The sequence below is a fragment of the Taudactylus pleione genome, unplaced genomic scaffold (assembly GCF_031769625.1).
Source record: "Taudactylus pleione unplaced genomic scaffold, aTauple2 ptg000579l, whole genome shotgun sequence".
In the NCBI taxonomy this organism is placed as follows: Eukaryota; Metazoa; Chordata; class Amphibia; order Anura; family Myobatrachidae; genus Taudactylus; species Taudactylus pleione.
In genome coordinates this window covers 5,880,211-5,904,154 of record NW_028284981.1, presented here as the reverse complement: position 1 = coordinate 5,904,154, position 23,944 = coordinate 5,880,211, and the positions used below count along the sequence as shown (strand labels likewise).

General features: G+C 43.8%; 1 protein-coding gene across 9 annotated transcripts in view; it reads left to right on the top strand.

The window, feature by feature from the left end:
* KYAT1 (kynurenine aminotransferase 1) overlaps positions 1 to 23,944 on the top strand; it is a 43,088-nt gene that overhangs the window by 107 nt on the left and 19,037 nt on the right. The window contains exons 1-6 of one of the 9 annotated variants that reach the window (XM_088453437.1): positions 3 to 243; positions 10,792 to 10,902; positions 15,901 to 15,959; positions 19,472 to 19,622; positions 20,775 to 20,924; positions 23,323 to 23,409. In XM_088453437.1, the coding sequence (XP_088309563.1) occupies positions 10,804 to 10,902; positions 15,901 to 15,959; positions 19,472 to 19,622; positions 20,775 to 20,924; positions 23,323 to 23,409 (546 nt within the window). In that variant the 5' untranslated portion in view covers positions 3 to 243; positions 10,792 to 10,803. The other 8 variants (XM_088453435.1, XM_088453438.1, XM_088453441.1 and 5 more) reach the window with 8 other exon arrangements.

Here is a 23,944-nt window from a genome sequence, read left to right as displayed (position 1 = left end):
TGATCTTATTATACCTGACCGATTAAACCGGTACTGCCGGTATTGTATGTTTCTCTTGACCTCCGTGTCGTTTCCACCTCTGTAGTGAATGAGGTGTGCCTTTAATGGTGTAGGAGTAAAAAAAAAAAAAAAAGGGACACCGCAGAAATCGGGACGATTCCGGGTAGGATACTGCATGTAGGGTGCAGACGGCACTTGTCCTGCAGATCTATATACGGTCACCGACAGGTGGCGCTGTGACAGGTGGGTCCTTCATTGTGTTCCGTTATTATTAATAATAATAATAATAATAATAATAATAATATTTTATTTATATGGCGCCACAAGGGTTCAGCAGCGCCTTACCAAGTACATAAACAAATGAGCACACAAGAAAAGTTATTAACAGTACAAACAATGCAGGACAAATACATGATTTATACATTGCTGCATAACACTTGAATAAGCAGCATGGTGTCAGCAACCAGGGGTTAGGTGCTGTTGTAAATTAAAGTATAATTAAGTGAAGGAGAAGCACATGAGGGAAGAGGGCCCTGCTCGTGAGAGCTTACATTCTAAAGGGGAGGGGGCAGACAAACGGGTGACACAGATGGGCTGGATACAAGGGTCACAGTACTATAACATCTATGGAAAGGTTAGTCTAAACTTAAGAGGAAAAGACAATGAGTTGTGCACCTAGCCTCATGATTTGGGGGCCTCAACCCAGGTCCATCTTGCTGCGTCGTTTGGTATGGCATAGTTGGAGTGGATAAGCAGATTGCATGGGGAGATCAGGAGGAATGCGGGCAGCATTGGGGCTCCAGGTGCAGGCACAATACATAGGCATGGTGGAAATGTGGTGGTAGATAAAAACAGTTCTTAATAGCAGAAATTGCTGATTTGTTCATCTCTCCTGATCTCCTCCTGTTTAACTCCTGAATAACTCCGGCTTCAATTTAAATATTCCATTTACACTTTAAACTAAGCACTGTTGCTAGAGCAGCCTCGGCTATGGCAGCCTAATAGTGTTATATTCAGCATTTTATACAGAAATAATGACACTGACTTTGTGGTACAAATTTGTTCATTACACTAATCCCCTCAAGAATCACCAGTGACATGGATATGTGGGGTTAGGGTGACAAAAAGCTGTTCTGCGGGCTAGCACTAAACAGCAGATGCAACCTACAGTGGGGAGCAATTATTAGATTATAATGTTTTACGCTTTCATTACACATTTTAAAAGAAACCAAATAAATACATTGTGTATATGCTGTTATGTTTTATTATTGTTTACACATTATAATGGGATTATTTGTATTTTTTCTCTTGTTAAAAGTGGAGAAGTTACCCATGGCAACCAATTCCGCTTCTAGCTATCATTTAACAGACTGTACTTGATAAATGCAAGTTGGAAGCGGTTTGGTTGCTATAGGCAACTTCTCCACTCTTTAGAAGCTTGATACATCTCTCTGCTTGGGGACATTTTTGGGCTGTCTTCTCTCAGTAATATGTGTTAATGAGAATCTGGGTACACACTATACGATGTGCGTACTCAACGACGGAACTAAGCGCTGCATTGCGCTTACCGCACACACAGCACCGTCCGGGGATGGTTCCATGCTGCATGTTGCAGCACCTGTTTGTTCTTTGCATCGTTCATTCCGCCGTGCAGAACAGCAGATGGGACGATGTGATGAACGACTGTCTGTCACGACGGATCGGGCGTACAAGTCAGGGCCGGACTGGCCATCGGGCACTTCTGGCATATGCCAGAAGGGCCAATGGCTTAAGGACCAGCTCGAGGAGGGGGAAATGAAGAGTCTCCTGCCCTCCACCCCACGGCTACGGAATCACTGTAATATCTCGTAGACGGAAGGGGTGGAGACATGGATGGGCCGGCGGCTGCTGTGCTGGGCCAGGGAAAAGACGGGGGCGTGCCGTGAGGCCAGCCCCCTGTGACTCGTGGCACGCCCCTCTGAATGCAAACACGCCCCCCTTCACATGCAAGTGCAGGGCGGACTGCCAGGGCTGAAACACAGCCCCAGTCCGTCCCTGGTACAAGTTATAATATGTGTACAATATATAGTTCCGTTCCGTGTCCTGTAAGTGAGGATGACTAATTGGAAACCATAGTCTTCATGACTGTGGCTTTTTATTGGTTCTCCCATTAGCCTAAGTGCAGCCATGATAACATTTTGAACTTAAATGTTCTGCCGCTTAGGGAACAATGCAACTTTAAAAGACAAATTCCTACTTTACTTCTTTGGTTTCATAGTTAAAGTGCCACATAGTAGCTGTGTAACAAATGTACTTCTGCTGGTTGGTACCGAGTCCTTCCTATGCAGTGGGTAGCCATGGATACCCCTTTCAGACATAAACCAAAAATTTGTATGTGAATGCGCATTGACCTGGGTCTGGCATATGTCTGAAATGTCTGACCCGGGTTGACAGTCCCAGGTTTGCGACCCTGGTCGAAATCTGGGTTCTCCAGTCAACGCCCCGGCTCAAGTCTGAAAGTTGCGACCCGGGTATTGAAGACCCAGGTCACACCTAAAAAATTGAATGGACGGGGACAGCAGCGCTTGCAGAAAAAGAAGCATTATGCTGGGTGCACGCTGAACCAAAAAATATATAAAAAGTTAAATTTTATTGATCTACATTAAAAAATATACACTATATTTTCTGAAAGATGGTGAAATATTAAAATATTAGTGTGACAAAAAAGAAAACAGTGCATTAAAAATATCTATACAAGATTCTTCCTGCTACTGTTCTTTTATTATGAACCTAAAGTATATCACTAAATGAAAAAGCTATATTGCTTGTACTCTGTGAGAACTGTGCCTGTGATTGCTACATTTATAGCTTTGTCCAGTGAATTTAATCTGATCGTGATTTTGTTACTAATTTCACACTGCAATATGGGCCTGATTCAGAGCCGCTCGTCTGCTCCGAGCGATGTTTGCCCAACTGCACATGCGTACGAATCGTTATACGCATGCGCGAACCAGTCAGTGCGGTCGAAATTCATGTGCTCGCAAAATAGCGAATGCCTGATAATTTGAGTGACAGGAGGAGGCGTATGTGGGTGGTAACAGGGGAAGGTGCTTGAAAACGGGGAGTGGAGATCCGAACACAGGCGTGCTTAAAGGTCAAAACGGGCGTTTTATGGGTGTACATAATTAAATCAGCAGCGTCATTGACCACGTCACTGGGTTATTTTATAGCCAGAACTGCTCGCAAAATTGTGGTAGCAAAAACCAACCCCAAGAATAGCGAGCAGTTCATACCCTGGTCGATGTACTCAATTAATCTAATAAATAGCGGACATGACGTAGGATGCGAGCAGCCAGGGGGCGTATTTTTTCAAAAAGTTTTGTTCGTTCGTTCAGACCTGGAGGCGTGAACAGACAGCAAAGAGCGAACGGTTGATTTGAATAGCCACCCCTATTTTCTGGACGAGCGAGCGCTAATTGCGTCCGGCTCTGAATCAGGTCCTATGTCAGTAGTGAGCACTAAGCCAGAAACTACAGTGCACCGTGGGCCCGCCGAAGAGAAAAGGGGGCCCGCACTGAGTCTGCACGGCCCCTGATTTCGCACCAGTAAGCAGTGTAATTGGCTGATAAAGAATCCTTTCTCTGCTAGAAGCTGCCCAATTTATATTGATTATGGTGGTCCCTGGCAACTAGCGCAACCATGAATAGATACCATTGCTCCAATGTATCAGCTGTAATTAATAAACATGCTGACAAACAAGAAAACAATCACTTAAGTTAGGCATACTCTATACAATTATCGTGGTGATCCGCCCGATATCAGCAGATCGCCCCGAAAATTGTACTGTGTGTGCGGACGACCAAGGGTAAAACATCTATCGGTTGGTCATTCCGGATCATCCAGCATGCCTGTCCGATGCGATATTCTGTAAGTTAAATGTCGACAGCATCGGGCAGTGTATTCCCAGCTGCGGTCGACTGATAGACATTTCCCCTGTTCCTTCACAGGGAAGGAACCGGGGAAATGTCTCCTCCCCAGGGGCAGAGCGCAGATATCGGGGCCAATACACTGTGAGATATCAGATGTCAGGCTGCCAGATAAAATGTCTGCTGGTCTGACAGGAATTTTCTGTCACAAAATATGCTGATTCATTTCTATTGACTCTAAACAGCAAATAACCTGACACATTATAGTGTATGCAGAAAAAATGGCATTTCAGGTTTTCATTGGTGTCGTCACTTTCCTGTTAAAACAAGAAAAATATAAAAAGACTAAAATAAAAACAAGCTTTGTGGGCCTCATGTAGAGTTAGGAATCGTCGCGATTCTACACATTTGCAAAACCATGTTACAGGGGCGAATTTAAGATGTGAGATTTAGCGTTGGGAGGTGTGAGTGTCATAGCTGAAATATAAAACACAGTGCTAATAAAACTGCATAGTGTCAGTATACAAAATGATAACGCCGGCTGTATTTTTCTCTAACTGAGGCCTAATAGGTTGATTGGAGGTAATTAATGCTGAAATGTCTTCTATAGACCTTTATGAATTCGGTCACACACACACTAGGCTGCTGTCAGTAGGGCGTTGTCTTCGTCTCCTGGCTTTAGATTGCCGAACTTGTTTCTGAATAACATCGTACTGGTAGAGATAGGTGAGGCTTCCAGTGCGATATTGCATCCCTGCTATTTATTATATTACTGCCACTTACTATGTTGATGGTTTATGGTATGATTACTGTTATGACTTGTGTATGCAGAGTAAAGCGTTCTGTAAAAATTGTTGAAGTTTACAGACCTACAACATGAGGTGTGCAGTCATTCAGGAGTGGACACAGTGCTGATGATTGCGCAATTATCTGATATTTTTTGTACTGCGTTCTCGTCCGAGTCGCACTTTGCTTGCGTCCCGATGGTTACCGCGGGCGGACGCAGAGAGAGAGACCATTTCAGTAGGCGTTCCATGGAGTTAACGGTGGGTGGCTAGACCGACTGATGTTCTGAGCAACTATAGGGCTGCTTTAAAGTGCGATGGTGCGTCTCGTGCGTTCAGCGACTAGAAACGCTTCCAGTGGGAGTCTCAAGAGGAAGCCCATCAGCTACTGCATTGCCATAAATTCACAGTCGCACTGCAGGAGCGTCCTCCCCTGAATCAGACCCTGAATGGGATATTCAGAGTTGAAACTATTGGGGATATTCTGTGAAAGTGGTAGCTAAACTGGATTATTTCTGGATTTATTTGGTTTGTGTTTTGTGATATTTGAGGGAAATAAATTAATAGACACTTTTTAATTCTACACCTTTATATAATATTCAGAAGTAATCCCCCACACTGCTGTTCTCCCTTTATCTGAATTTTGGGGGTTGCTTTTCTTTGAGCTGTTGAGGTCCCTATAGAATGTGTAGTGTTCATTCTAGTACCCTGCACCTGTCTTTGTTGTTATTAAAACAAGGATTGCAACAATATAACATAAAATTTAGCACAAACATTAATATATAAAAATATTGTTGCACAATAAACAAAACAAAACCATACTGTGGATGGACACACGTCACCTTCCACCTAACTTAAAACACCCCCCCCCAATACCTTAACCTATCCTAACCCTTAAGTAGCGGAAACTTAAATACAGCTTTTTAGATGTATGCAAACCACTTCTTTATAATTTACTGAACCCCCATGTGACAGAATAGAAGCCTTAAGATCAACTAGAGGAGGACTTCCACCACCCACTCAAGGGGGCTTCAGATGGCGCCATAGTCTGGACCAATTGACAGCATCCATCCTTCCCCTGTCAATATCCATCATCCGTTTCACCTCTGTGGGAATTTCTCCCAGCACTGCCTCTCAGGGGAGGACTTTACCCCGCCTAGCCAATCTGACATCGTGCGTTCCACGTGCAAAAACGAACTGCTAAACTAACTAGAAAAATGGTGCTGGAATTAAAACTTCCATAGCCATTTAATGCTCCATCAGCCTATTCAGTGTAACTTAGCCCCGAAAGACACAGGATGAGTAAGGCTCTTGAAACTGCTTTATAAACCTTTATATTAAAGGGACACTCACAGAAAAAGTGGTCCATGGTCTCCGTCTTCTCTTGACACTCCTCCCATGGGCAGCCATGATCATCGGCACTTCTACACATGAGATTCTTTCTCACATAAAGCCTTCCATGGAAGGAAAGCCAGGCGATGTCTCTAAACTTCAGGGGGATCCTCTGAGAGTTAATCAGAGTCAGCCCCTGTGAACACATCTCACCCGGGCAGCCTTTCAGTGACAACTGAACATGAAATGTAGGCCCGCAGAATGCTCAACCCCAAATCCCTACTGGTTGAGTTTCTTACATCGCCCAACTCCAGCCCCCACTGTCTTGTTACTTTCAGGCACAGTATCATGTAGATCGGGAGGTACCCATGCCGAACTCGAAGAGTCTTGGCTCAAGCAACACTCATTCCTTGAAACCCTCTACCCATCGATGGGGAGCCTCCACAAAAAGACTCCAAAGGTTGAGTTTTAAACAAATTGTTGTAAAAAAAACCACAGTGTTGACCATACTCAGGCCTCCTTCTTCCCTCGATCTGTAGGTAATGCCCCTTTTGACTATATTCATCCTGTTTACCCATAACAACAGGAAAACAGTGAATTCATCCTTGACCACATTGATTGAGGTACAAAACAGATATAACTGATGTACAGAAACAACGGAATCAGGTAGACCTTGCAGAAGTCCACCCTTTCCCTGAGAGAAAATTTCCATTTCCTACAACACACTACCTTCCAGGATGCGTTTTCCAGCTTTTCCCAATTTAGGATGGCATAATCACCATGATCAGAATAGATTCCTAAGATTTTAATCTGTGAAATGGCCTTGGGGAGGATGTCCGGAAGGTCGAATTCTCCACCTTCCTCCCCCGTTCAGAAAACTTCACACATTTCCTGGTTTACTCTGGAGCCTGAAGTCTCAGAATATTCCCAGATGCCACTGTGGACAGAACCACCATGACGTCATCTGCATAGGCCACCACCCTCAGTGCAGGCTCCGGACCCATGTGCACCCCTCCCACAGTGCCACTCTCTAGCCTCCTTATGAAGGGGTTGATTGCAAACACATACAAGAAGTTGGCTCAGGGGACACCCCTGACGGACTCCAGTATCCACCTGGAAAGTGGGGCCTACCTAACCATTCACTAGTGGGAAGCTTTCGACCTTGCTGTATATTACTCTCAGCCATTTCACCACCCGCTCTGGGAACCCACACCTTTCCAGTATGGCCCATAGATACTCGTGGTTGACCCGATCAAAAGCCTTGGACTTATCCAGTGCCAGCAAATACTTTCCCCACCTCTCAGCATGGCACCGCTCAATGGCCTCCCGGACACCAAGGACAGTACTAAAGGTACTACGACCTTTCACCGTGCAATGCTGAGACGTGGAAGCAACTGTTCAGAAAACTCAGTCAGTCTGTTAAAAAATTATTTTTGCCAAAATCTTCCTATCTGTGCCGAGAAGAGCTATGGGTCGCCAATTCTCGACACACAGGGGGTTCTTACCTTTGGACAGTAGTATAGGGGCAGATAACCTCATGGAGGGAGGAAGACTTCCCTCTTCTAGGCTAGTATTAAACACCTCCACCAGGTGGGGAGTCAGGATGTCCGAAATGGCCTTAGAAAATTTGGATGTTAATCCATCTGGGCCTGGAGATTTCTTGACATATAACCCGTCAATCGCTCTCCTTATCTCCGCCGATATATCACTCTTCAAAGAATCTAAGGAGGCATCAGGTCCCATAAGCCCATGTGTCTCCGTCAGAAAAACCTCTATCCTCTCCCTGATCAGTGACTTCTCAGATAGATCGGAGTAATAATCCACAATAACACCCAAGATGCCCTCTTTTTCCTCCGGGAGGACACCCTGACCATTCTGGTGCTTCTAGCACACTCTGATCTGTATCTCAGCAGTTTTTTGCATCAGCTGAGTGTGCTAGAAGCTCCAGAGCAGAGAGTGACACCCCAGGCAGGAAAGAGGAACTGCATGGGTTGTGACAGGTGCAGGGTGCTAGAAAATATAGAGATTAAAGAACGCCCTACTAATGGTAGCTGAATGATGGCTGACAGCTCTCCTAGGGGGCCACCAACACCCAAAGCCTGAAGGGTATTTATACTAATTAATGATAGCACCAATATGCCTATATCAGACCCAAAAGATGCAACAAATTATAAATATAACAATGTATTTATTATAATAAAAATTGCAATACTTCAAGTATTCTTGGAAAGATTAATAGTAAAAATATTTAAATCTCATAAGTACACATAAAACCTATTCTGCATGCAGAAAATAATGAACAACTACAGGAATCACGATATTATCCACATATGTTAAAAAATCATCATCTGTAAAATCCAGTGATTAGTGGTATAAACTTTAATCAGCTTTTACTGTGTAATCATGCCTCTTGGAGAACTTTTAAGCCGGAAAGTAACATAAGCACAAACCTTTGTATAACTCCAGTATGTAGAAATTATCCACTCATAGTGAATCTTATTAATTCCTGACCACTTATGACTTTCCCATAGTCCTGGTAAAACTGCGGCTGCATAATAAAAGGTTCCACATACACATATATATATATATATATATATATATATATATATATATATATATATACACAGAGGTTATCCAAAATTCCACTTTTGCCCCTAATCACCGGTATCAGTGCGAGGGAGACCCGGCCTGTATAACACCGCTGCAACCCACTGAAGTTAGCAGATACCGGGGAGCTGTTGTAAGTAGTTCCTTAGCTCACCTGGGGGCATATTTACTAAAGTGAGAGTTTTTAGAAATGGAGATGTTGCCCAGAGCATCCAATCACATGTTACTTAACATTTACCTAGCACCCGCTCTGCAGTGAGAACGGGAACCTGCTGTGTGAGGTGAGAGCACACACAGACAACATCTATCCCCCTGCAACCATACGGAGAAGGGGATTTTACACCTTTGCAATAGCAAGATAACAGCAGCATTTCAGACTAGCAGTGCCACTACAGACGTCAGGGAGAGGAGAGCTGGGTAAATATATATCGAGACTGTACCACTAAATCTTCACCCTCCTAGAAATAGCTACCTTGAATCACCTTTTGGCTGGCTGCAGAGAGTGGTGATTGTCAAACTTCAGGTATTACTGGAGTGGACATTTAACAGCTGAAACGTGCTTTGGAAATCTCATTACCCCCCCCAATAAGGAGCATAATTATTGACGGGACTTGAGTGCAATATTGCTCTATTTGGACATAATTGCAACCTTTAAAGAGATCAATATACTTATTTACACAAGTGGACCTTTGATTGTTCACACATGCTATTATTGATCCATTATGATGAATATGCGAGAATGGCCATTTAAATGCTGATTTATAAATGTATTTTATATGTTAATACTGTGTCATTTTAATAAAATATTTTATTGTATTATATGTATCCTTATGTCTATGTGAGCGCACCCTGAGGTGAATAATTTCAGATACCACCTCTTATTAATTGTTTATTGTTAAGTAGTAATATCAGAGCTATTTATTGGGTAGCGACTCTTTTATACATTATTTACAAACAACTTTCATTTTATATTTAAAATAGCGCCTGGTGTTGTATGTTCATTCAACTAGCACATTCTAGAAGATAATATCTGGAATCTGATTGGTTGCTATGGGCAACATCTCCACTTCTAAAAACTCTCCCTTTAGTAAATATGCCCCCTGGTCCGTATAGTAGTCAGTGCGAGCCGGGTCCCGCTGCTGTAGCCGCTGCTAGGGGACTGCTGCACACATGTGATGTTTGCTCACCCAGTCAGTGTACCTGGCAATGGACGCCGGGTTCCGGCAGCAGCTTAGTTCCGGCCTTAGGAATAGGCACCCTGCTGGATAATAATAGAATGACCACTAATGTGTACCCACAATGTGGGGGTTAGTTTCGGTGTTGCGCAGGCAGCATCTGTTCCCTTTATCCATCTTTCCATATTACAGCGTTCCAGATGTCTGTCTGTTTTTTACTGGTCATATTTCCCTGTCAGAATATGCTGTTAAAATGCTGTAGTACATACGTAACAGCAAAGCTGATGATATTCAGTACAGATAAATTAAATCTGTGCTTAATGTGGTTTTACTAAATTTTAAGGGAAATTTGTCCTGATCAGAATCCCATTTCCCTGTAATCCGGAAAACACAGAGTAACTGGAAACACTGCCCATGGCGACATTTCCCTCTAAACAGCGAGAAAAATCTATAAGCGGAACACGGGCTGCTCCCAGGGTTCCCAAGATCGGTCAGACTCCAATAGATGACGGGGACTGGAGAAGAGGGAAGGAGGTTGGCAAAGTGTTGGTACCCCAATAAGAGCCCTTTATAGTGTTCATTCTGCAAAAAAAAGTGCAGTTCCTCTATCCTGCCTGGGGTGTCGCTATCTGCCCTGGTGCTTCTAGCACACAAGCTGCTTAATCTCAGCAGTTTGTTGCATCAGCTGAGTGTGCTAGAAGCACCAGAGCAGAGAGCGACACCCCAGGCAAGATAGAGGAACTGCAGGCTGCTAGAATGAAGACTACTTTTACAGAAGCTTTGTGCGCCTCCATCATCAATTGTATTTAGTAATGTTGATTACAGGTCACAGACTTACATTTAGACAAATAGAAAAATAAATGTGTTTTCATGATGGTGATCCTATAACATCTGATTGACAAAACCAGTAGCATGTATTATCTTCTACTGTTCTGTAGCAGGCAGCCATTCACAGCAGAGTATACACTATTGTGTATGTATCTCCAGCCTTCCACCACAATGCTGTCAGTGATAGCCAATATCAGAAGCAGATGGGCTGAGTGCATGGTGATTACACATAGACAGCATCTCTGCAGGACCTCTGCCAACTGCCTTCCTGTAAGTATCCTCTACCTATAGAGGCTATCCAATCCATTCTGCTTAATCATGGTTACCTCGTAATCTGGCCTATAAGAACAAGATTCATAGGGCCTGATTCAGAGCCGGACGCAATTAGCGCTCGTCCAGAAAATAGGGGTGGCTATTCAAATGAACCGTTCGCTCTTTGCGGTCTGTTCACGCCTCTAGGTCTGAACGAGCGAACAAAACTTGCGTTCGTTTTTTTGGGAAACTACGCCCCCTGGCCGCTCGCATCCTACGTCATGTCCGCTATTTATTAGATTAATCGAGTACATCGACCAGCTGCTCGCTATTCTTGTGGGTGGTTTTTGCTACCACAATTTTGCGAGCAGTTCTGGCTATAAAATAACCCAGTGACGTGGTCAATGACTTTTAATTATGCACACCCATAAAACGCCTGTTTTGACCTTTAAGCACGCCTGCAATCGGATCTCCACTCCCCGTTTTCAAGCACCTTCCCCTGTTACCACCCACATACGCCTCTTTCTGTCACTCAAATTATCAGGCATTCGCTATTTTGCGAGCACATGAATTTCGAGCGCACTGACTGGTTCGCGCATGCGTATAACGATCCGTACGCATGCGCAGTTGGGCAAACATCGCTCGGCGCGAACGAGCGGGCGCTTACGAGCGGCTCTGAATCAGGTCCATAGTCATTTTCTGTGTCCATCTTACATTGCTACTGCTTGTACCCATGTAGGCCTATGAATGATTAAAAAGCCTAATATTCATTATCCATTGTGTTCAAAGTGATAGCTGCAGGGGGTAGATATTCACTATCACACTTAATAGCCTCTTCATAACCTGCTAACCTACATTAGAATTCACTGGTGTCCTTCTGTGACACCCTGTTCCCACACACCCCTCATTCAGCCATGGGAGCGTTGGTAGAGAACTGTAATTTGTCCTCGCTCTCTTTTTTTTTTTTTTTTTTCCATATGCCAAGCGGGTAGATAGGAGATGACTCCCAGGCAGAACTTCCTGAGCGGCACTAATTATCCAGTGTCATTTTGCATTAATGTTGGTTTATTTTTGGACATGAATGGTATAGGTGGCCTGTTACTGGGCATTACTGTTACTTGTGGCATATTATTTGGGTACCACTATTGATTTATATATTACTGTCCAATAGTACTACTGCTGGTGTACACATTTCTGGGCATCACTACTACTGCTGGCGTACTTGGCAATGTCTGCTGGGTGATGAATTAAGTATAAAATACATTTAGTTATCCTTTTATCCCTGTCCTCGAAATAAAGGGAAAAAGTTGTGTGGCTGTTTTTGAAGGAGTTGAGGGTCATGTGATAGGTTACAGTCTTGCAGGTTGCCAATCACTGCATTAGATGCCTGATACAGCGCCGTACTGGCAAACTGTGCTGTGGATATCTGCCAGTTATTGAATTATGAGTCCTGACCAGGGCCAGTTCTAGAGTTTGTGGAGCTCAGGGCGAGATTTTCTTTAGGCTCCCTTGGGCGTGGCCTTGGGCGACCCCCCAAAAAAACCCATTAAGATAATAGTAATTGTAGAGCTGCGAAGCATGACGTAGACACGCCCGGCAGCGCTCTGGGAGACGGGGGCTACCAGTGGTATGGCACCGCAGCCGTTTGCAAATTTGGTGCTGCAGCAGTTTATATATGGCGGCGGGCGGCGTCAGATTAGATGGTGCAAGGGGGTGACTCGGCCGCACCCTCAAGCCACAGCGCCCAGGACAATATCCCTAATTGCCCGCACCTAGAACCGATGCTGGTCCTGGCATTCTGTGGCAGCCTGAGGCAGGGAATGCTGGGATTTATAGTTGTACAGTAGCTGGGAAGGGATGCGGTCAGAATCTGGCTAGTTGAATGCCGGCAATTAGAATACCGGTGCCGAAATCCCGACACCTGTTAGAATCCCGACGCTGGCATCCCGAAGGAAAGTAGTGGGGTTAGGGGGAGGGTTAGGCACTAGTCGTGGGTTAGGATTAAGCTGTGGGGGGAGGAGGGGAGGTTTAGGCTGCAGGGGGAGTTAGGTTTAGGCTGTGGGGATGCCAGGTTAGGGATAGGCTGCAGGGAGGGAGAGTTAGGGGTATTGAGAGGGGGAAGTTTAGGAGACCCACCGACACGTGTTGGTATCCTAACCCTGTCGGGATGCCTGGGTTAGGGGTAGGCTGCAGGGAGGGAGAGTTAGGGGTATTGAGAGGGGGAGGATTAGGAGACCTACCGACACGTCCCGGTATCCTAACCCTGTCGGGATGCCGGCGTCGGGATTTTGACCACCTGAATCCCGAACGCCGGTATCTAGATATAACAAGTCTCCCAAATTTGGAATTTATTTTTCTTTTGCACTGTATATGCTACATTTTGGTGTGTAGTTATTTTTACATTGGGGTCATTCCACATCAGATCATCCCAAAAAAAAATTAATTGTCCACCACCCATCTCAGATTTTTACAAATTTTTTTTTTTAGTTAAGATAGGATGTAAAAAAAAACTATTTCTGCCAAATACCTCGACCGTCTGACCATTAGTTTCTGAAATACTGATTTTTCAATGTATTAAACTATTTGCTAATCGCGGCTTATTTATTCCAGTTTATTTTAAGTATCACGGGGGTTTATTAAGGAATTGTCACAAAATTTTTGACCCCTAAGGTAACTTTTTCTCCTGAATACCAAAATCCAAACCAAATTACTTTATTTACCTTACGTTTCGAGTTACAGCAAAAATGTGAGCTTTTGGAACAGAAATAAAAAAAATGCTAGGTTAAATCAACATTAGATATCCCATTTTTTTTATGTGCTTAACAAAAGTATACATAACTACCACAAAAAAAGATCAGCATGGTACCCTGGGCCTGATTCAGACCCGCTCGCGAGCACTGAGCGCTTGCAAGCGGGTCGATGTTGGCCCAGTGCACATGCGCATGACGGAGGCGGCTCCGTCGTGCGCATGCGCGAGACCCGGATAGCGACGGGCAAACCGTCGCTCCGGGTCTCGCACGACAGGGGGCGTGCTGTCGATGGTGAGTGACAGCACGCCCCCTTTGGTGGGCGTGCCGGGGGCGTGCCTGCCCAGACGGAGGCGTTCCCATGGGAACGCCTACCGTCTGGGGCCGGCCCCACTGACATCACAAGTGATGTCAGTGGGAGTGCCTTCGGCTCTGATAGAGCCGAAAGCACTCCAGGGCTTGCGGCAACGAGACCTTACCACAAGGGTCTCTTCGCAAGCCCGATGGTCGCGATGGTCTGTGGGTGGTCACCCACAGCTATACGAGCGGCCAGGAGGCCGCTCTAAAAATGTAGAAGGACGGCCCTTATTCAGAGCGAGCGCTCTGTCAGAACTTCCGGCTCTGAATCAGGGCCTCTGTTTCATAGTGGAGAAAAAAAAATGAAATTGACGTTCGATTACTGTTGTACCGCATACATAATTTACACAAGAAAACATGGCTGTTAAAAACCATATTAAAAAAAGTGAACAAAACTGAGGCAGAAACTGACGGGAAGGGGATTCCCTTTCCAAACTGAAACTTTCCAGAGAAAGAGAGAGACAGACAGAAATATAATCAATCATGGCAACTGCTGCTCCAAAGTGCACATTTGGTATTCTTTTAAATACTGGCCGCCATATTACTACTGGATTACATAGCTGGGACCACTTTACAGATGAAGAAAAAGAACTTTTGATTCTGAGAACTGAAGTTTCAAATGCAGTAACCACTGATTTTGGAACTTCAGTCTGCTACCATCATGAAAAGGTACTTATAACAATCAAGAAAACTTAAAGCAACCCATGGCATACTGGCAGAACCTGAAATATATAGAGGGAAAACCCCTCCTGTACAAATCGTTCATCAGGAACAGTGGACTGAATAAACTTTACACTTACAGACGTGTGTTTTACGTGGGTGTGTGCGCCGATTTTCATACCACTTTTAGCAGCACATAATCTATTACAGTTATTACATATACAGCCCTATTTTGCTGTGGAAACTATGCATATTTCTCTAAAAGACTGAGGGGACTGTAGCCCAAAGCTGGCTTCATTATGTTCTCCTACACAGAACCAATATGCAGCCTATTAATTCTGTAAGAGGCCGCCTTCTCGTACATATTGGTTGGTGTCCTCCATTGTCCTCACTTTTACTCATCCCTTTCTGCTCTGGAAACGTCTTGTAGGCTCACTGCTCTAATTAATGAGGTATTTGGATGTAAGATGCAAATACCTCATCATACAAATGATGTCATAGGTGCCAACTTTTCCAAAGTTCCCGGGGACGCTTTCCTGGAGAGCCGTGGCATCTTGGCACACTCTCTCATGTGACCCTGGGAGCACAACCGTCTCCATCTTGTCACCTTTACTGGATTTGTTTATAAAAATAATAGTAATTTTAAATACATCTCTTAAAAAAATATATATTTATTAAGCCCATTGACTAATAGTAAATTGTAAGAAATGACCTATGACCTGCAGAAAAGCTGCATTTTGTTTTACAGTTCATCAAGAAAAGGGATATTTCCGGGGGTACATCATAAAACTACAGGGCGGTCCCTGGGGGTTAGGAACCGCTGGCAGTTATAGGATTTATGTCTCATTGATGCATATGTTTTTCTTTTCAGTGCTTTTGTAATCCATTACGCTCTGTTTTGTTATTAATTAACCTATATATAGAAATCTTTGGCCTCTAGGTCAGAGCTAACGGTCACATTGTGATCCATTAATCTGAAATCCCTGCTCTTGAGTCCATTTTGGATGGCACCTATTCAAGCGGCCACAGCCTAGTGCACGCACGAGTCACCCTCGGTGCCAGGATGCACACACATTCTTTAGCACTTGTTAGGAACAAAGTCCAGTCTTTGCTTTGTCAGACTGGTTCCGTATGGCGAGGGTGGGGGGGACGTTTATCTTTGCCCAGGGCAGGGTGCTGCATTTCACAGCCTCAGAGGAGGGGTATACGGAGCTGTCTCTCACCTCTCTATGTTTTCACTACTCATGTGCAGGACAGAATGGAAAGGCAGATCCAAGCCCGGAGGCTGGAGGGAGTGGATGAAAATATATGGTGAGTCTGTTATCTCCTTACCTGCGTAGTGTGGTATGAAAAGTCGTTAGTCAGAATGTTGAGATGGTCGACAACCAATATGTCGGGATTCAAAAATGTCGATATGGTTAAAATGTAGACATATAACATGTACCAACTTTTTTTCTAATTTTAACCTAAAACTAAGAACCTGATTCACTATGGAATGCAATAGCGATTATGCATGCGGTTCAACTGCAATAATATGCTAATCCATTGCGATCGCAATGCCGCTGCTGTACTACATAAGGACGCCCACTTTACCTTACACTCATCCGTAATGTTTAGCAAGACTGTGAAAACATCGGTACAATCGAAGCCTCACGCACACTTGCACAAGCCCTGACCTTACTCAGAAATTGCTAACGTCATTGCACGCTATCAGGCCGCAGGCTGTGTAGGGCATCGCAGTGGCTAAATTATGCACGCCCCTGCAACGCACTGGCACGCCTGCATTCGGCCAACCACCCCATCCCCCGTCCGCCCCCAAACAGCAATTCTTGTCAATCACTCTGCGATGGGTCTGCATAGTCACTGTAAGCGCAGTCCCGATCACAGTGGCTGGTTCGCTCACTGCGATGCAGTACGCAACAATCGGCCAATTGCATGCATATTAGCAACTGCGTTCCTTGCTGAATCAGGCCCCAAGTCTAAAAATATGTGAAAAAAATGTATATCGACATTCTGGCATCAACAATATGAACATGCCGACATTTTTTTTCAACATATTGGTTGTTCGACATTCAGAGCCTGTCGACTTTCTAGTGTCTACATTGTGAACGGATGCCATGTCAGGACTTGGCGCTGAAATTTCATGGACATATGGGCAAAGTCTCCTTACCACTCAGCCCCGAGTCCTTTACTCTGTATTTCTACCAACTTTCTGCCGTGAGCGTAATGTATCCAGTGTTTTACAACTACCTACATTTTATTTTACTAATGTTATGGAATAGAAATATATATTTTTTGATTACCTCATGCATCACGTTTACACACCCTACTGGCAAATTAAACAACTTATTTATGGACGTTGACAGAAATATTATTTCCCATTTTAATCCCACCCACCCTCTACCCGCTCTCCCCTTTAAAAGGGAAAAAGGGGTGGTGGGATTTGCACTAACTACACCAAAATAACCTTTCATGGTAAGATATATTTTATCACTGTTTTGCATGTTCTTCTTTCTATAATAATATCCATATTCATTCCAATGCACTGGCCCTCTGTTCCTAGATGGGGGGGGGGGGGGATATATCAAATTTAGGTAGATCTGAACAAAAAAAACCCATAAATATTGCAATTTCTGTTTTTAAAACCTATACAGGAGCGCTCTAAGTAAAAATGGTTTGCCCATAAGGCTGCTTACCCGCAGGCATGTACTAGCTGCACCCAACTGGCATCTATAACACAAGTGTGCAGCCTGCTGTTATTCAGTTCAGCACCTCAGTGCGCATTTAACGTCTGCGCTCACTTGATTGTTTTGTTTTTTTATGGACTCTTCTTTTTCAAAGCTTCGTCAATGCACTCTAATGGGGAGATTTATCACACCTTCCAAAGAACAAAAGTGGGGATGTTGCCCATAACCAGTCAGATCTCAGTAAAGCGCTGTGGAATATGTGTGCGCTATATAAATAACTGGCAATAATAATAATAGATGTCCCTTTATAAAATGCACTAGATAAATGCCAGCTAGAATTGTATTTGGTTGTTACGGGCAACACCTCCACTTTTATTATTTGGAAGGTTTGATTAATCTCCCCTTAAGTCCATTGCAGTCTATGGGAATGCATTTATTAATATCCACTAACGGTTACACAAGCGGGTTAACTAGCATCCTGTATTTTTCTCATCAACTTCTGTAGTCCATTCATTCCAATAGCCCATTCTTTTAAATGGTTTTGTAGCAACATTGAATTAAACGGGCAACATGTATATCAATGAATTGATATCAGCCAAAATTTCTATTGATATGTGACTAGGACCAGCAGTAATCAAGACTCTCCTTCACCGCCAGCAAATCACAGAGAGGCTAACGCGAGAAAACGTTTGTGATTGGCTGAACAGCTAAAGGGCGTCACTCATTCTGTGGCAAGATGTTTTTTGTTTTTTAATTGAAATGCCATACTTGTATAGGTAACTATATCCTGGGACTGACCATTGACACCTAGTTTTAGTGGGAACCAGCCAAGTGTGTGTAGTATTGGTGATTTTAAAGGATGACATGTACTTTTTTCATATTTTATTTACTACCAGCACTCCTTCAGTAAGGTTTCAGCATGCTGGAAATCCTTTTGAATTGATTGGGCCATTGAAATGAATGGGATACGCTGTGTTGCATGTTTCTGGATGCAATCTCAAATGCATGCTGACACTTCCAATCCGTATCCTCTAAAATGATAGCCTCTGTGAATCACATATCAAAAGTGTGTGTGTGCGCAGAGGGCGCCAACATTACTATATTCGTGAAGGAAGAGTGCCGAGCCTATGCTGTGTAATATATATATATATATATATATATATATATATAATATGCAGATATTACCTGTAGTTCATATTTGTTTATTACGTTTTTTTTACACAACAACAGTGGGTATCTGGTGTAAAGCTCCAACTAGCGGTAATACAGGCATCCTGATGCCGCCACATCTCAGAAGATACTCTGCTCTGCTGGCAGTTAATGCTTCTATACACATGTACTATTAAAAGTTGTACAGTCAGCCTAATCAACAAACATTGAGAGGGAGCAGCAGGTAGTGATTTCCTTGGCCCTGCTCTCTGTTGGAGCCCATGATTGCAGGGAGGCATAGCCAAGCTTTGCTATGCAGTGGCCATGCCTCCAGAGCACACGGCAAAGTGCAACATATACAGTTAATAGAACTAATACACAATGGAATATAGCTGTGCCTCCTTCTGTGCCCCCCCCCCTTCCTCAGTTCCTGAGCCCACCAGGGCTTTCAGCGGGCCTGCCTTATGGTCACAAATGTTTTTTCTTCTGATACCTTATTATGCACGTTGCACAGTAATGCTTACGGGTGGATATGTTGTGCTTGTGGACTTGTATGGAGCTATATACAGCATTTTGTGTCCATTGCAGTTGCATCCATTGCTATCGTTGTGGCTGAAGATAATAGGGGGGAAATGTAGTATAGACCAGTGGTTCCAAAACGTTTTCCAGTCACGGCACCTTGGAGTGTCAGCATTATATTCATGGCACCCCTGGGCCAAAAGTTTTCTCACTGAGAAATTCAGCAAAAATTAAAGTAAATTGTGCTTATATATCACCACTAGGGTCAGTTATGTGGTGGTTGACAGGACTGCGCTTCTTTTTGTCCATATATTTTTGGATCGGCAAAACCAGTGCCAATGGCTGCCAATCACACTGACCATGGCACACAGTTTGGGAATCACTGATATAGACCCTATGTGGACTTTCCATCCACAGTGATACTGTGTGTGCTGAATGTACCCTCAAGCCTTGTTTGTTTCTCCGCAGGGTGGAACTTGTCAGTCTTGCTGACAAGTATAAAACTGTGAACCTAGGACAGGGTTTTCCAGACTTTTCACCTCCAAGCTTTGTGAGAGAAGCATTTTCCAAGGCCATCACTGAGGAGCACACCCTACTGAACCAGTATACAAGAGCCTTCGTAAGATATTCATGCAGCCTAGTCATCCTAAGCCGTTCTTTTCAAGTACCTTTTAACAGGTCATGTTTTCTGGATTTCTTTCTAAACAGGACACAATAGATTAACTCACCAGTGCATAATGGAAAAAAAAAATCCTGCAAATATAACCTGTTGGGGGTCCTTAAGAATTGTCGTTCAAAAGCACTGTGGTAAAGGATAATTTTTTATTTATTATCCTTGTGGGGAGTTACCTTACGGTGTGGGCTTTCCTGTGGGAATTACGTTATGGTGTGGGCTTTCCTGTGGGAATTACGTTATGATGTAGGCTTTCCTGTGGGGAATTACGTTATGGTGTAGACTTTCCTGTGGGGAATTACGTTATGGTGTACGCTTTCCTGTGGGAATTACGTTATGATGTACGCTTTCCTGTGGGAATTACGTTATGGTGTAGGCTTTCCTGTGGGAAATTACATTATGGTGTGGAGTTACCTTATGGTGTGGCTTACCTGTGGGGAATTACGTTATGGTGTACGCTTTCCTGTGGGAATTACGTTATGGTGTAGGCTTTCCTGTGGGAATTACGTTATGGTGTAGGCTTTCCTGTGGGAATTACGTTCTGGTGTAGGCTTTCCTGTGGGAATTATGTTCTGGTGTGGGCTTACCTGTGGGGAATTACGTTATGGTGTAGGCTTTCCTGTGGGAATTACGTTATGGTGTAGGCTTTCCTGTGGGAATTACGTTATGGTGTAGGCTTTCCTGTGGGAATTATGTTCTGGTGTGGGCTTTCCTGTGGGAATTATGTTCTGGTGTGGGCTTACCTGTGGGGAATTACGTTATGGTATGGACTTTGCTGTGGGGAATTAAAGTATGGTGTGAGCTTTCCTGTGGACTGAAGATCCTGGAACAAAACTCCTGATCACACAGAGCCAATATGCTGAATGTAGACTGGCCTCCTAAAATTGAATGTCAAATTAACTTTCTGAGGAGCACAGTGACCTTACCTCCTGCCAGTACAGGGGATTTTCTTATTCTCATTAAAGCATATGAATATTTATACTTTCCCAGAGACTTGAGAAGAAGCTATAGCTGTAATGCATTGAAAATGAATCAGTATGTAATATTAATATGTAATCCTTGTCCTGCATCCCCCTCAGTAATGCTGTCTTGTTGCAGGGACACCCTCCTCTCGTAAAGGTCCTCGCCGAGCTGTTTGGCCGACTACTGAACCAAGAGCTGGATCCTCTCTGTAACGTGCTGGTGTCAGTGGGCGCATATGGGGCCCTTTATAGTGCTTTCCAGGCTCTGGTGGATGATGGGGATGAGGTAGTACAACGTCACATATTACTTTTATATTTCTGAATAAAGGTCTTCAATTAATCATATAGAACATGAATATCTGTTGCCCCTCTTAAAGGGATTAAACTGCACCTGTTGACCAAACATTGGAGGCATACATTTTGGGAACATCATTTATCAATTCATTTGGTAGACTGTAATGACTTTAAAGCACATCTTATAAGCTGCATCGTGGTGTCACCTGCTCAGCTCGTAAATGTCTGCATCCACTGTCCTTAGAAAACAGTCGCATTCATTTTTATTTAAATTATAATGCAACATATTCTGTGAATACTAAGAGATGGTTTGTTCCAAAACAATCTTTAGTACCAGTCTGTGCTTATAAAGCTGGAGGTGCTGGTAAATCGTTTTTATTTAAATTCTCATATATTTATGGAAAATACATAATTTGAAGTATGCTGTCATCACAGTAGATAACTTGTGTATCTAAATGATCCATTTAAAAATCATTCATTTGCCAGCCTGCAATATTTTATTGTTTTGCCCTAATACTGTGTTAGTGTCTGTCCCATGGGCTGTGGGCAGATTACTATCAGAAATATGACAGTGCCCACAGTGTAAATGGCAGTATTCTGACAACTAAGAGAAGGTTATACAGCACACTGCACCCTCTACTGTAACTTGTAAAGTGTAATATTCTGTCCTCTTGTCTGGGGGGCACAGACTAACTAATGGGAGCATCTGTTTTTTAGAGTCCTTTATTAAAGGCTAGCTCCATATGAGATTTCATTTTACACCCAACATCACCCTTTTTCCAATTAACAAAACAGTTTGGGTCCCGCCGTTGGGGTCCAACATGGATGAGCTCACCTTCTGCCAACACTACAACACATCTCGCCCTAGCATTGGCAGTCGGGAGAAGATCCGGTTCACACAGCAGTGTGTTAATATATAACACCGATGCTGATTGGCCAGAACAAAAGAGAGTTTGGGCAAAATTTACTAAGCAGGTTCTAAACCCCGGCGGTTTGGTGGCGGTTTGACGGTGGGTTCTATTCTGTTCTAAACCCCAGGAATTTGGTGGCAGTTTGACGGTGGGTTCTATTCTGTTCTAAACCCCGGGAATTTGGTGGCGGTTTGACGGTGGGTTCTATTCTGTTCTAAACCCCGGGAATTTGGTGGCGGTTTGACGGTGGGTTCTATTCTGTTCTAAACCCCAGGAATTTGGTGGCGGTTTGACGGTGGGTTCTATTCTGTTCTAAACCCCGGGAATTTGGTGGCAGTTTGACGGTGGGTTCTATTCTATTCTAAACCCCGGGAATTTGGTGGCGGTTTGACGGTGGGTTCTATTCTGTTCTAAACCCCGGGAATTTGGTGGCGGTTTGACGGTGGGTTCTATTCTGTTCTAAACCCCGGGAATTTGGTGGCGGTTTGACGGTGGGTTCTATTCTGTTCTAAACCCCAGGAATTTGGTGGCGGTTTGACGGTGGGTTCTATTCTGTTCTAAACCCCGGGAATTTGGTGGCGGTTTGACGGTGGGTTCTATTCTGTTCTAAACCCCGGGAATTTGGTGGCGGTTTGACGGTGGGTTCTATTCTGTTCTAAACCCCGGGAATTTGGTGGCGGTTTGACGGTGGGTTCTATTCTGTTCTAAACCCCGGGAATTTGGTGGCGGTTTGACGGTGGGTTCTATTCTGTTCTAAACCCCGGGAATTTGGTGGCGGTTTGACGGTGGGTTCTATTCTGTTCTAAACCCCGGGAATTTGGTGGCGGTTTTGCAGCGACAACCCTGTTCTATTCTATTCTAAAATGTGTTTTGACGGCGGTTTTACAGCGGTTTTGGCCTTAGTAAATCTGCAGATTGCAAAACCGCCGCCAATCCGCCACCATAGCGCCGGGGTTTAGAACCTGCCGATTAGTAAATTTTGCCCTTTGTCTGTAACTACATGGCTCCAGATATGGGCTCCTTCAGTTTTGCTATTGACAGGCAGGGGTTAATTTCATCTGTATAATAAAGATTTTAGATGTTTGTATTCTGTAAAGTGACAGTGACTTTGGCGCCCTTCTACACCTGTTGCTTCTCCTGCCGCCTGCTCTACACTCAACAAATGAAGAAGTAATGAAAGCACTGTCATATGGAAGGGTATAAGGGGTAGGGGAGGGGGTTGGCACACACTGGAGGAAAGGTTTTCTAAAAAAGACCAGAAGCGGCTGTCTAGCTGCTGTTTGTGGTGCAGGAAGTGCCACAGATTATACAGCTTGTACAGATCCTGTACTTGTTTTACATAAAATAAAATGTCTTCATAGCTCCATTAGATAAGTAACATTAATTATTGAAAAAATGTATTAAAGCTTATTATGCCTAATTCCAGCTGTAATTAGTATAACTATTATATTTTTTTTCCCTTATCTTTCGGCTGCAAAGGTCATTCTGATTGAGCCATTCTTTGACTGTTACGAGCCAATGACGAAAATGGCCGGTGGGCGATGTGTTTATGTACCGCTAAGACCTGTAAGTGGCTTTATGTTCCTACAAATCTATTTGGCTAGTTTGCAATGGTCAGAGGGTTTTTTATTATATAGCCATTGTATGATATTTAGAAAAACAAAGACTGACTTACCACGGGCGGACTACTTACAGGCATATGTGCCCAAAAGCAATCAGTTCCCAAATGGTTGCATATTAAATGTATTGGGGCTGACAGTGACATCTCCTGCATACAATTGTATACATAAAAAGAAGAGACTGAACTGCACATGAAGGGCTGTATTCAATTAGAGGCGAAAAACCTTTTTTGCCTGTTTTTTTGCGAAAATATCGCCCAAAAACTTTTCACCTAATTCAATTCCATGCCGATTTCACCTAAGCGGAAACTCGATGCATTGAATTCAACAAAAAAAGATTCTCCAATGAATAGCAGGTGAAAAGAAGTGCAAAATCTTTATTTTGGGGTGCAAACGTGGGGAAACGACTCAGAACCCTTGGGACAGCCCCCCAAAGGACAAATCGGCAAAACAAACAACAACCGAAGAACACCCCAAAAAAG